This window comes from Anomaloglossus baeobatrachus, chromosome 5 (assembly GCF_048569485.1).
Source record: "Anomaloglossus baeobatrachus isolate aAnoBae1 chromosome 5, aAnoBae1.hap1, whole genome shotgun sequence".
Classification (NCBI taxonomy): Eukaryota; Metazoa; Chordata; class Amphibia; order Anura; family Aromobatidae; genus Anomaloglossus; species Anomaloglossus baeobatrachus.
Window position 1 is genome coordinate 562,183,739 of NC_134357.1, and position 15,047 is coordinate 562,198,785.

The 15,047-nt window shown below is 46.1% G+C and overlaps 1 protein-coding gene across 1 annotated transcript in view; it reads left to right on the plus strand.

Annotated features, from left to right (window-relative positions):
* The window catches only part of LOC142313021 (uncharacterized), a gene marked incomplete at its 5' end in the record, with an annotated part of 144,984 nt that overhangs the window by 17,315 nt on the left and 112,622 nt on the right, over window positions 1-15,047 (plus strand). The window contains 1 exon segment of the mRNA XM_075352007.1: window positions 7,638-7,773. Within this exon segment, the coding sequence (XP_075208122.1) occupies window positions 7,638-7,773 (136 nt within the window).

The following is a 15,047-nucleotide window of genomic DNA, read 5'->3' on the forward strand; positions in this document are numbered from 1 at the left end:
GAGCATCTTGCTGGTACACGGCACTCGCCGAGTAAACCGAGTACTGAGATGCTTGGGCGAGCACCTTGTACCGGCGAGATGCACTGACAGGACCTAGCATGACATCATAGCCATGTGACCGCTCTGTAACCAACGATGTAATACAACATTCACACATGACTGGTCTCATGGGTATGGCGAAAGGTCATATCGTCAGTGATGGTTACCAGGAGGGCACAGCCATGATCGGAAGAAGAAGCGGCAGGAGACGGAGTTTGCAGGATGCGTCGCAGGAAATGTAAGTATAATGACAATGTTTATTATTAACTATATTCTTTATTTTACAGCTCCCCCACCCCATCATATAACTGTAAAGTCCAATTTCGGTGTCCGGACGCAAGTTCGCATTTTCTCAGAACCCAAACTCGAACTTTTTAAAACGTTCGGGTGAGTCTCCCAAACACAAACATCAGTGGGTTCGCCCATCCCTATTCCTGACCCGTTTGTATCTCCAATTTTATTCTAATCCACCACAATCCCTCTCTCTCTCATTCCTCATCTCCCTAACGTCTTCCCGACCCCCTCCTTCTGCCATTGAGCACTGATCAGTATTTGTTCCTTTTATTTTTGTCAGGTTTTTTTATTTTGCACCACCTCCTTGCATGCGTCCTACAGCCGCTTAGCGTTGATCAGTGACACACATTACTGATTGGCAAAAATATATGTTGAAAACACCAACGCTGGACAGGGATATATATAAAAAAAAGTTATGCACCGTAAAGGTGCACAAAACACAGTGCCAAGAAAGATCTGAATACCTGGAGCTGCATGTAGAGGACAAATAAACTACATTGATAGACAAAACAGACTACTGCGCTTCCCAACACAAACAGTGTAGATTGAGAACCGCTAGTTAAGTACCCTAAAAGGATTTTTCTGTGTGTTTGTGTTTATTTTTCTTAATTATAGCATTAGTAGTGGAGGGGCCTCATAGACCCCTATCTATCACTAATCCAGGCCTTACTGCCAGCTGTGGGCTGCCATTAACCTCTTATTGCCCCAATTGCCACCCCACCAAGGCAATCAGCATGAGCCGGGTAAAGTGCTGGGTTTGTCACATGTAATGGATGCAACAATCTTGGGCAGCTGCAGGCTGCTATATTTAGGTTGAGGAGGCATAATAAGCTTGGTCGCCCCACCCTGATAATATCAACCCCCAGCTGTCGGGCTTTATATTGGCTGGGTATTAAAATTAGGGGAATGCACGTTGTTTTTTTTTAATTATTTGCTTAATTTTTTTATTCTTTTTTTATAGGCGCATATGGTTCCTCTTATTTTCATACACAGCCAAGATAAGCGCACGGCTGAGCCTGCAGCCTGTAGCCTAGGGTTTATCTGTGCCGGTTTCAATACATGGGGGACCCTACGCCATTTTTTTAATTTATCAGCAGTATAAGGACACAGACAGCATGTGTGATTCAAACCAATCACACGCGCTGTCTCAGAGGGTGGGGGTGTGGTCCAACGGCAGCCAATCACAGATGCTGGTGGAAGGGGAAAGCAGTGAATATGGATGAGAGATAATTATCGGACCCTGGATGCCGAACCCTATATAAGCCAATGGAGACTCAATCTTGTGTGCTCTAAAATGGTCATAGTAAAGGCTAGGGTGCAGGAAATGAAAGCAAAATGGGGGTAAGAGCAGTACAATTGCACTGCAAACAAATGTGGATAAGGAAATACCTAAATGAGTTCTGTCACCATAGCATTTATGGTTACATAGCAAGTAAATGAAGAAATGAACAGTTCCTCCACAGACCAATAATTCTCAAAAATGCCCCTACATAGCCTGTTTTCAGATATTGCCCACACAGCCAAGTTAGGAATAACGTGTAAAAAGCAATTCGTTCTTACCCAGTATCAATGAATAAAAGTAATAAGGGAATGGGCTCACCTTATTGGGTTGTGTAGCAACCAGAAGTAAAGCCTGTAACCAGCTGCTGCAGAATCCATGTGCTGAAGAAACCAAAGATCACCCGGGAAATTTCCCATTATTTCTTTTTATCTTCTTTTTTTTTTCCTTTTTTGTTGTTTTTTCAGGCTTTGTTTATGCTTCTTTATTTATTAAATTATATTGAAAAATTTATTTTTATTTGTATCAGACAATGTACATCTTAAACGCCTCCTTTATCCCATTGAACTCTGACTCACTGTCATGTGTTTTCCTTTGCCGCTCTTTTTGAATTACCAGCAGCTATTTATAGACTGCAGTACTGTTGTTGTCTGTCATACTGGTGGATTTCCTGATGAAGAAGTGGGGTCACACTTCCAAATGCATTGAATTAAACCACTTTGCATTATACCTCTCCTGGATGTATGTCGTATCTCCAGCAGTGCAATAACAGTTCCACATTTACAGTGTTCCCGAGTGAAGTTAGGAATAATGGAATAGGACACTAGTTTGACTGTTATTGGTACTGGGCCCATGATTAAGAGGGAAGCCAGTGGAAGCTGAAGAGAAGGAACTGGAACTAAATGTGGGAGACCCATCACTCTACGTGGAGACGTGTGAATACATACTCTTCCATCACGTTGTTGAAACCAGGGCTGTGGAGTCGGTAAGCCACAGTTGCGACTCCGACTCCGACTCCTGGATTTTATCAGGTTCCGACTCCGACTCCTTCATAAATGGCCAATTCGTAACAATAAATTTACTGTTGTAAAATATTAACATCTTGCTTATTCAGTGACTCACCATCATATAAGTAATCAGACCACTTAGAGCAAAAACTACATTTATTAGAATACAATTAGAAGATAGCAAATAACTTTTATAAACTTTTCTAAACTGTAAGTAAATATGCAATAAACACTGTTATGTAGTTAATAAGAAGAAATCTATAAATTTGTGCTCAGAAAAAGTATTGCCTCTGTCAGATCCTCCTTCTTGGATGCCCTCAAATCTGATCTAATTATTTTGAGGGCAGAGAACAACCTCTCTACACTAACTTGTGTTGGTGGCAAAGCAGTAACCACTCGGGCAACATCTCTGACAATGTCAGGATACAGAGAAATCGCTTGTTGCACTGTTATATTTGATGAACGGTCAAATTTCTCAATTTCTTTTAGTGCACATGAAAAATTCTGCTGAAATGTACTGGCTGTGTCCTTTGATGGGGATAACTCTTCTATGCGGGAACGCTTTGCACGGTCCTTGTGATCCAAATATTTTTCGAAATTAAATTCTTCATCATTTGATGATGAGGGTGAAGATGTGGCAGGACCACCACATTCTTCTTGTTCCTCCTGACTGTTCTGCAACCCTTTCATCCTCACTGCTATTTCAAACAGAGCTTCTTTTCCTTTACTTAGCTGTTGATCATCTAGAAGAATCCGATGCATTGGGTCTACATAAACAGCTGCCAAAAGAATGTTATTTTGTAATAGTAGCTCCTCTCTCCATTTCATTGATGTAGCAATGCCACTTGCAATTAACCCTCCTCTTTGGGACAAGCGAAACATCAGGTTCTTCCATTCCTTTAAGAAAATACCTGGAGTTAAGTCCTCTGCTTGTAATTTTTTAGTCACTGTAAATGGGGGCTCTAGCAATTTTTCCAGCTCAGTCACCTGATTCCACTGACTTTCATTTAGCGTCAGTTGAGGGTTAGCCATGTCTACTAGAAAGGTTTTCAGTTCAACCAAGCGCTGAATCATTAAGTAAGTACTGCCCCATCGTGTGGCTTTGAAGTGATGGGCCAGGGGAGCCTCTGGCCTTGTAGTCGTGGCACTGATACTGAGGCAGACCCCTGGTTCCACCACTTCCTCAACTTCTGGGGCTGACTTAAGTGTGCAGTGTGAGGCGTCTCTTTCCCCGACCGATGCATAAAGAGTCTTCAGGCAAAAGTTGGAATGCATAAAAACTGACATTTATTCACACAGAAAAGTAACACTCCGGTCAGCAGAATCCGGCAGAATTGGTGGAGCTGGGGACAACCTGTCCAAACGCGCCCTCTGGTGGGGATATGCCCTAGATACTCCTCTTCTCCGGGCTCCCACTCTCCGGTCAAGCACACACTGGACCCACACCAGCGGAATAGACCCTGAGGTTGCGTCCACCTCCTTATCTCCGGTGTCCCCTGGTGTTCCGCTCACACACTCACACTTGCCGCTGCAGATGTTCACTGCCTGCTGTCCCGGATCCTTCTCTCCTCCACACACACAGCCCTACCCTAGATATCCGGCCAACTCCTCCTTCCCCGGTGGCAACAGCCGTCCCACCCGGCCACTAGGGGGTGCCCTAACACAACACATACAATAATAAAATCAACACTTTTAATAATCACAATGCCGGGTAAACTATGCTAAACTAGTAGGGGGTAGGCCCACCCACTACATGCCTCCCCTCTTAAAATCCGAGCCTCCCGGCAAGGCTCTTAACTGTAAACACATTAAAACAGCAAAACCTTTTGGGTCAGTCCACGACCACGGCGGCACCAGTTCAGCGGCGCTCCCTGTCCTTGGGGCGCTTAGTGGCGCAGCAGCGCTCCCGGTCTCTAGGTAGCGCCCGGAGGCTCAATAGCGCTCCCGGTCTTACGATGGCGCCCGGAGACGCAACAGCGCTCCCGGTCTTAGATGGGCGCCCGGAGGCTCAGTAGCGCTCCCGGTCTTAGTTGGCGGGCAACAGACCCACAGAACTTTAACATAACTGCTGCCGGTTAAACAGCACCAGACTTAAACAACAGGTAACAGTGGAGACTTACTCTGGGGGCCAGGCCCGCTTCCATTCCTCTGCTTGAGCCTGGATGTAGGCCCCCAGAGATTGTCCCGGCTGGCGGCGGATTCTTCTGAAGGACACAGGGGCGAAAGGCGGCTCCACTGGCGCAGCTGCTGTAGCTCCTCGCGGAGGTGATGGCGTCGCTGCCCGGGATGGTGGTGCGTCCAAAACAATGACCGGTTGGTTGGTCACATGCTGACTCACGGTCACTACGGGAGAAATCTTCTCCGGGTCAGCGGGCGGCACAGACGTTGCTTCCGGGGCAGCGGTCACGGTACGCCGGGGGTGAGAGGGCTCGGACGGAACCGGTCTGGCATGGCTCCGGCGTCGCTCTTGTTGCTCCTCCCACTCCAGCTCCTCTTGCCACAGTTCCGCTTCCCGGGTGGTTGGCATGCGGTTAACGGCCACTGCAAACAGGCCGCGACTACCCGCGTCCGGCAAAAACTGGACCTTTTCGCCCGGCCAAAGGGTGTGGAGACGCCGGGGCAACCCCTCCACATCCAGGTGGACCCTATTGTAAAAAAAGTCGTCCCCGGTGCTGATCTCGCGGATGAAGCCGTACCCTTCTTTCTGGTTAAATTTTACCACCACGCCGGTGGTAAACTGCAGGGCCAGCTCCTCTCCGCCCGGGCCGGACAGCATCTCCCGGACAAGGGTTTCGGCCACAAGACGTTCCTGCACAGGGTCGGGCTTCGGGGACGGTGCTCTGGGGCGCGGCTCGGCGGGCGGGACGATTACTGGGTCCCAGATGAAGCCCCGGTGGTCCTTCTCCAGCCGCTCGGTGAACTCTTCAGCCGGCTCCATCGAGGAAACAGATGGTGTGGTGGCGCCAAGCTGCGGGGTCTCCCAAGGGAAGGGTGTAACCTCCGCTCGGCCTCCTGCTGGTGTAGCATATGTCGCCTTCACCTCAGTGACGGTTCTTCCGGACTGCGCGTCCCAGGTGGTTTTCCACGACACTTTGTCAGGGCGTGTAGAACCTCCCGGTCCCACCGGAAGATCCACCATAGCTGCCTCACTGGCAGGGGCGAACCGGGGGCGGCCTCGGCCTAAGGTGATCATGGCCATGGTTGTGGCCAATTCCTCCGGTTGTCCGAAAGCTGCCATCACGGATTGCTGGGTTTTGACTAGCGGTGGTGCCAAAGTGCAGACTGAGGGAGAAGGAGGCGGTCCTCTGCTTCCCGCTCTTAAACAGTATCCTCCCACAGCTTCACACAATATCTTGACCCCTCCGCGGCGGTGCTTCTTTTTCTTCTTTATACCGCCCACTCTGTATGTCTTCAATGCCCTGGGACTGGCGCCTCCCCTCTTTGGGCGGAGTACTCTATGCCTCTTCCTCGGCACCGGCCAGCCCCAGGCTCTTCTTTCGGCGCCAACTTTTCACGCCTTTTCTTCTTCTTGGGCCCGGTCCAACGCTACGGGCCCTATGGTTTCTTCCCACCAGGGTACTCTTCTTCCATAATCAGGATCCTGTACTTCAGGGACTACCTGATCTTCAGCCTCTTGGGTCCCTGGCAGGAGACTCGCATCCTGCCGACTACGCCACATGAAGTGATGGGCCAGGGGAGCCTCTGGCCTTGTAGTCGTGGCACTGATACTGAGGCAGACCCCTGGTTCCACCACTTCCTCAACTTCTGGGGCTGACTTAAGTGTGCAGTGTGAGGCGTCTCTTTCCCCGACCGATGCATAAAGAGTCTTCAGGCAAAAGTTGGAATGCATAAAAACTGACATTTATTCACACAGAAAAGTAACACTCCGGTCAGCAGAATCCGGCAGAATTGGTGGAGCTGGGGACAACCTGTCCAAACGCGCCCTCTGGTGGGGATATGCCCTAGATACTCCTCTTCTCCGGGCTCCCACTCTCCGGTCAAGCACACACTGGACCCACACCAGCGGAATAGACCCTGAGGTTGCGTCCACCTCCTTATCTCCGGTGTCCCCTGGTGTTCCGCTCACACACTCACACTTGCCGCTGCAGATGTTCACTGCCTGCTGTCCCGGATCCTTCTCTCCTCCACACACACAGCCCTACCCTAGATATCCGGCCGACTCCTCCTTCCCCGGTGGCAACAGCCGTCCCACCCGGCCACTAGGGGGTGCCCTAACACAACACATACAATAATAAAATCAACACTTTTAATAATCACAATGCCGGGTAAACTATGCTAAACTAGTAGGGGGTAGGCCCACCCACTACAGCTTGATCAATAATTGCCCCTTTTCCAGCACGTCTCTTCAAAATTGAGTCAACTTTAGGGGTTCTGGCAACAGTAGCCAATTTTCTCACCTTGCCAAACAGTGCAGCAGCATGTCCTTCTTGCAGACTGTCTCTTATAGCCAGCTGTAGTGTATGCACAACACAGCGCATGTGATGAATGAAAGAACATATTGACACAGTTTCAACAAGATCATCTAAACTATCATGTTGCTGTTCATCTGAAGCAACTTCAGTTTGCTCCTTAGTTACAATACTGTGTTCCTCTATTTCAAACATTTGTCTGTGGACCCAGAATGTTCTTCTAGCTGCTGGTCACAATCATTACTCTTTCATTAGCTTAATAGTACTTATCATATTTGAAGCCTTGTCAGTTACGACAGAAAGAACTTGCTCTTTTTTAAGTTCATAGTCTTGTAGAACCTTTTCCACCAAGACCTGGAGAAACTCACTGGTGTGATGAGCTTTGGTGTCTTTTACTGCCAATGTCTTGGTAACTATTTCATTTTTGTCACAAACAAATCGGACATTGATGGCAAAATAGTTCCCTCTGTGATGTGTGCAGGCATCCATTTTAAGAAACTGAAAGCGTCCCTTGAGAGTTTTTTTAAGTTCTTCCTTTTGTTTAAAATCTTCTTCGATTACTAATTTTCTAATACTCTCTCTCTACAGAGAAACACCAAGCTTGCGGGCCATTTCCCCATTCAGACACATAAAAGCTGGTCGTGAAAATAATGAAATAGGCACACTATCCTTTACAACAAGCTCTATGATCTGTTTTTTAAATGTATCTACTGTCATTGTCACAGTAAGGCTAGTTTCACACTTGCGTTCGGCGGAGTCCGTCACTATGAGCTATTCTCCATAGACTTGTATGGATGACGCACTGTAACGCAAGTGTCAGCGTTGCATCCGCCGGACGACGCAGCGTCGTTATTTTGACGCTGCATCGGGCGGAAGGAACGCAGCATGTAACTTTTTTTGAGCAGCGGAATCCTTTGGATTTCACTGCGCATGCTCTCTCTGGCTTCCTCCACCCGTAACCAGGGTACACATCGAGTAACCAAGGAACCCTGGTTACGTGTGTCGGGAGCCCGACACTTCCTGTTTTACTAATAATTTTAGCACTAAGGTTCAGATACGGCTTTAAAGAAGGCAAATAAGTAATTTTATTATAAAGGTTAATATAAAATACAATATTTGCAATACACTTCCCCTCTCGGTTCCGCCCCCTCCCCGCACTCCGTATGTATACACACACACAATCGCACGCACGCACACACACACACACACAATCGCACACACACACACACACACACACACACTCTCACACTCACTCACCTGTCTCCCAGCGATGTAGTCCCCGCGGCACTGACGTCCTCAGCCATGGCCCTGCTCGGCTCCACCCACTTTGAACTCCGCCCCCCGCTCCCGCTCCCCGCACACATTGTCGGCGACCGAACGATCAGCTGATCACCCGGCGGCCGGCTACTGTGAGTGATCAGCTGATCACCCGGCGACCGGCTACTGTGACTGATCGGCTGATCAACCGGCGGCCGGCTACTGTGAGTGATCGGCTGATCACCCGGCGGCTGGCTACTGTGAGTGATCGGCTGATCATCCGGCGGCCGGCTACTGTGAGTGATCGGCTGATCACCCGGCGGCCGGCTACTGTGAGTGGTCAGCTGATCACCCGGCGGCGGACTACTGTTAGCGATCAGCTGATCGTTCACAATAGTCTGCCGACGGTAAAACCTGTAAAAAAACCAAAAAACGAATTGCGTTGCTTTGCAGCATCCGTTGCATCCGTTGTGCCACTATATGTAACACATCCGTTGCATCCGTCACACAACGCAATGCAACGGATGCCGTTCAACGCAAGTGTGAAACTAGCCTTACTTTGTCACTGACAAAATGTCTTGCAACTGATGGCTGCAAAGTTCTCTGCTCCTTTGTTTGGGTGGATGAGCTGGGCACTGGTTGATTGGTTTGGATGCAGTCTTTCTCATCCACTGCTTTCAGTACTTCTGGATGAAAGCGCTGTAAATGTCTCTTTAGATTAGAAGCTCTGGTAGGAGCATTTTTATCTTTGTCTGAATATGCACTTATCTTAGCTTCACAGCATTTGTTTTCGTCTGGATCATTTGTTATACACTGACAGACATAATGTTTTCTATCTTGAGTGATGGTGAAATGTTCAAATACAGCTGACTTAATGTGACACTTCTTTGACATTCTCAGGTTTTTAATTCTGCATTCACAATCCAAATGACAATTGTTTTTCCTAAACATTGCCGGACAATGCCCCATCGCAGCATCGAAGTCTCCACTAGAGTTGAGCGCGGTTCGTGGTTCTCCAGTTCTAGGCTCGAGTGATTTTGAGGGCTGTTCGAGATCGAACTAGAACTCGAGCTTTTTGCAAAAGCTCGATAGTTCTAGATACGTTCGAGAACGGTTCTAGCAGCAAAAAGCAGGGCTTTTTACAGCTACAGTGTGCAGGAGCCATCGCTGGCAGCCTGCCAGAAGCTGGTAACCAAGATAAACATCGGGTATCCAACCAAAGCGCTTTGGTTAGTAACCCGATGTTTATACTAGTTACGTGCAGGAAGCCCACACTTCCCCGCTCAGCTCACTCCGCCCCCTCCTGCCCGCGGCATGTACACATACATACACATACACACACACATACACATACACATATACACACACACACACACACACACACACACATGGTCCCGCTCGGCTTACCTGCGGTGATGAAGTCCCGCCATCCCGACCTCAGCGCTGTCACTGTCCTCCATGGCCGCCGCTTGTCACATCACCTCTCGCTTCCGACCCGAGACTGACTAGCGGTGACGTCACGGGCCTCTCGCGATACTTGGTGTGAAGGCGCCGGCCATTGAACTCAGTGACAGGGGCTGTCAGTGTGCTGGAGATCAGCGCAGGTAATGTACCTCGCTGACAGCAGCACTTGTCATGCCCTGCAGTGACCTGGGCTGACCCATTGATGTTAGCTCAGGTCACTGCACTGCTCTCCCAGCCAATGGGGAACATCCTGTTTTTCATTGACTGGGACAGTGTGGATCGTCATGGCAACCCCTTGGATTACACCAGACCTGGATTTGTTTTTAATTCTAATAAATTGGTTAAAGAGGGAATGTTTTGGGGAGTGTTTTTTCAAATAAAAATGTGTTTGTCGTCTATTTTTTTTTATTACTGACTGGGTTGGTGATGTCGTGTATCTGATAGACGCCTGACCTCACCAACCCCAGGGCTTGATGCCAGGTGATATTACACATCTGGTATTAACCCCATATATTACCCCGTTTGCCACCGCACCAGGGCGCGGGATGAGCTGGGGCGAAGCACCAGGATTGGCGCATCTAATAGATGCGCCACTTCTGGGGCGGCTGTGGCCTGCTATTTTTAGGCTGGGGAGAGTCCAATAACCATGGACCTCCCTAGTCTGAGAATATCAGGCCCCAGCTGTCTGCTTTACCTTGGCTGGTGATCCAATTTTGGGGGACCCCTACGTGTTTTTTTTTTTAATTATTTATTTAATTTAAAATAACAGCGTGGGGTGCCCTCAGTTTTGGATTACCAGCCAAGGTGAGGTTGCCAGCTGTGGTCTGCAGGCTGCAGCCGTCTGCTTTACCCTAGCTGGCTACAAAACTAGGGGGAACCCTACGTCATTTTTTTTTTCATTTTTTTGGCTAAATACAAAGCTAAGCACCCCTTAGTGCCACATGAAAGGCACCAAAGGGTGCTCCACTTTTTCTCCACTTTTTCTCCATTTTTTTCTACACTTTTTCTACACTTTTTCTACACTTTTTCTACACTTTTTATCCACTTTTTCTCCACTTTTTCTACATTTTTTCTTCATTTTTTCTCCACTTTTTCTCCACTTTTTCTCCACTTTTTCTCCACTTTTTCTCCACTTTTTCTCCATTTTTTATCCACTTTTTCTCCACTTTTTCTCCACTTTTTCTCCACTTTTTCTCCATTTTTTTTCTCCACTTTTTCTCCATTTTTTTCTCCATTTATTCTCCACTTTTTCTCCATTTTTTCTCCATTTTTTTCTCCACTTTTTCTCCACTTTTTTCTCCACTTTTTCCTCCACTTTTTCTCCACTTTTTCTCCACTTTTTTCTCCACTTTTTCTCCACTTTTTCTCCACTTTTTCTCCACTTTTTCTACATTTTTTCTTCATTTTTTCTCCACTTTTTCTCCACTTTTTCTCCACTTTTTCTCCACTTTTTATCCATTTTTTCTCCACTTTTTCTCCACTTTTTCTCCACTTTTTCTCCACTTTTTTCTCCATTTTTTCTCCACTTTTTCTCCACTTTTTCTCCACTTTTTCTCCATTTTTTTTCTCCACTTTTTCTCCATTTTTTTTCTCCACTTTTTCTCCATTTTTTTCTCCATTTATTCTCCACTTTTTCTCCATTTTTTCTCCATTTTTTTCTCCACTTTTTCTCCACTTTTTCTCCACTTTTTTCTCCACTTTTTCCTCCACTTTTTCTCCACTTTTTCTCCACTTTTTTCTCCACTTTTTCTCCACTTTTTCTCCACTTTTTCTCCACTTTTTCTACATTTTTTCTTCATTTTTTCTCCACTTTTTCTCCACTTTTTCTCCACTTTTTCTCCACTTTTTATCCATTTTTTCTCCACTTTTTCTCCACTTTTTCTCCACTTTTTCTCCACTTTTTTCTCCATTTTTTCTCCACTTTTTCTCCACTTTTTCTCCACTTTTTCTCCATTTTTTTTCTCCACTTTTTCTCCATTTTTTTCTCCATTTATTCTCCACTTTTTCTCCATTTTTTCTCCATTTTTTCTCCACTTTTTCTCCACTTTTTCTCCACTTTTTTCTCCACTTTTTCCTCCACTTTTTCTCCACTTTTTCTCCACTTTTTTCTCCACTTTTTCTCCACTTTTTCTCCACTTTTTCTCCACTTTTTCTCCACTTTTTCTCCACTTTTTCTCCACTTTTTCTCCACTTTTTTCTCCACTTTTTTCTCCACTTTTTTCTCCACTTTTTCTCCACTTTTTCTCCACTTTTTCTCCACTTTTTCTCCATTTTTTCTCCACTTTTTCTCCACTTTTTCTCCACTTTTTCTCCATTTTTTTTCCATTTATTCTCCATTTATTCTCCACTTTTTATCCACTTTTTATCCACTTTTTATCCACTTTTTCTCCACTTTTTTTCTCCACTTTTTTTCTCCACTTTTTTTCTCCACTTTTTCTCCACTTTTTCTACATTTTTTCTCCACTTTTTCTCCACTTTTTCTCCACTTTTTCTACATTTTTTCTCCACTTTTTCTCCGTTCTTTTTCTATGGTCGGTCTACCCATTAGCTCTGCCATGCATAGTGTAGCTCTACACCTACTGCACATGTTACTTTATGATTGACATCGCTTTCGTACCAGAGCTGTCTAAGCCTACTCTGACCCCATATTTGTCATTACTATATTGTCCTTGTACTGTATTATGACATTTGTATCATGTGTTTCATTTCTTGCTGTGTTGCAATTTTTTTGCTGCATCCCAATTGTACCACTACATTGTTCGAGTTTATGTTCTTGTTCTCTCAGTCTTATGTGATACTGATTATTGTCATTTTTCATGATTACATGCAGATAAGTTCAATCTGACGAAGGCTCAGGCCGAAACGTCATTTGTAACTTGTTTTGGACAAAAACATATATGCTTATGAAAAAAATTTTTTCTTAATACGGACCAATAAAGAGTGATTTTGCATTACTATCCGTTGTGACTTACTGACTTAGTCTGGGAGATTTAGAGTGCCGAGGTTACTCACTAATTTTATCTATTATTACCTCTGAGCACCTATATACCAGTGAGCAGAGCTTCCTCTACAGTAGTTCTCCTGATTAGGCATGCCCTTACCTCATGAGCAGGGCATTGCAGCTTTGGTAGCAACCATTACGACATGGACTCTGCTGCTGTGGACCCGGGGAGAGTGAGTGCAGATTCATTGCACCCACACTCCTCACATGAAGGGTCCGCACTCCTAGAAAATGGGGGATACGTTCCCTGAGTGTCTCCCCCCCATATTCTAGACGGTCCAGAGTCGTCGTGGGACCCCTTTATTTTTTTTCTTACAATAAATTGGTGAAAGAGGAAATGTTTTGGCGACTGTTTTTTCAAATAAATTTCTTTTGTCGATTTTTTTGTTTTTGTTAGTACTGACAGTTTATGATGTTGGGTATCTAATAGACGCCATGACATCACAAACTGCTGGGCTTGATCTCAGGTGACTTTACAGCTAGTATCAACCCGATTTATTACCCCGTTTGCCACTGCACCAGGGCACGGGATGAGCTGGGGTGAAGCGCCAGGATTGGCGCATCTAGTGGATGCGCCACATCTGGGGTGCCTGCGGCCTGCTATTTTTAGGCTGTGAAGGCCCAATAACTATGGACCTTCCCGCCCTGAGAATACCAGACCACAGCTGTCCGCTTTACCTTGGCTGGTGATCCAATTTGGGGGGGGACCCTACTTTTATTGTGTAATTATTAATATTTATAAAATAATTATAAAAAAGAGCCTGAGGGGACCTCCACATTGGATCCACAACCACGGTAAAGCTGCCAGCTGTGGTTTTCAGGCTACAGCCGTCTGCTTTACCCTAGCTGGCTATCAAAAATGGGGGGACCCAACGTCATTTTTTTTTAACTATTTTTTAAATAGAAAAAATTAATGGGCTTCCCTGTATTTTGATTGCCAACCAAGGTAACGACAGGCAGATGGGGGTGGAAACCCATAGCTATCTGCTTTATCTGCGCTGAAAATCAAAAATACCGCGGAGCGCTATGTCATTTTTTTTAAAGATTTATTTTTACAGCACTGTGATGTCCAGCAATCAAAATACAGGGAAGCCCATTTTGTTTTTAGTTTATTTAAATAAATAATTAAAAAAAAAAATATATGGGCTCCCGCTGCATTTTTTGTATTGCTAGCTAAGGGTAATCCAAGCAACTACTGGCTGCTAACCCCCACTGCTTGGTGTTACCTTCACTGGCAATGGAAAATCCAGGGAAGCATTTTTTAATTTTTTGGCCAAAAAACTACAAAAAAAGGACGTGAGCTTCGCCATATTTTTGTATGCTAGCCAGGTATAGCAGGCAGGTGCTGGAAGAGTTGGATACAGCGCCAGAAGATGGCGCTTCTATGAAAGTGCCATTTTCTGAGGCGGCTGCAGACTGCAATTCGCAGCAGTGGGGCCCAGAAAGCTCAGGCCAACCTGTGCTGCGTATTCCAATCCCCAGCTGCCTAGATGTACCTGGCTGGACACAAAAATGGAGCGAAGCCTACGTCATTTGTTTTCTAATTATTTCATGAAATTCATGAAATAATAAAAAAAGGGCTTCCCTTTATTTTTGGTTCCCAGCCGGGTACAAATAGGCAACTGGGGGTTGGGGGCAGCCGTACCTGCCTGCTGTACCTGGCTAGCATACAAAAATATGGCGAAGCCCACATAATTTTTTCAGCAAAAAACTTCTGCACACAGTCCTGGATGGAGTATGCTGAGCCTTGTAGTTCTGCAGCTGCTGTGTGTCTGTATGGAGAAGAGCAGACAGCAGCTGCAGAACTACAAGGCTCAGCATACTCCATCCAGGACTGTATGCAGAAGTTTTTTGCCCACCAAAAAAATGACGTGGGCTTCGCCATATTTTTGTTTGCTAGCCAGGTACAGCATGCAGCCACGGGCTGCCTCCAACCCCCAGTTGCCTATTTGTACCCGGCTGGGAACCAAAAATATAGGAAAGCCCTTTTTTTTTTTAATTATTTCACTTATTTCATGAAATAATTAAAAAACAAATGACGTGGGCTTCGCCCCATTTTTGTGTCCAGCCGGGTACAACTAGGCAGCTGGGGATTGGAATCCGCAGCACAGGTTAGCCCGAGGTTTCTGGGCGCCTCTGCTGCGAATTTCAGTCCGCAGCCGTCCCAGAAAATGGCGCTCTCATAGAAGCGCCATCATCTGGCGCTGTATCCAACTCTTCCAACAGCCCTGGAGCCGGGTGGCTTGTTGGGTAATCATGAGTTAATACTGGCTTTG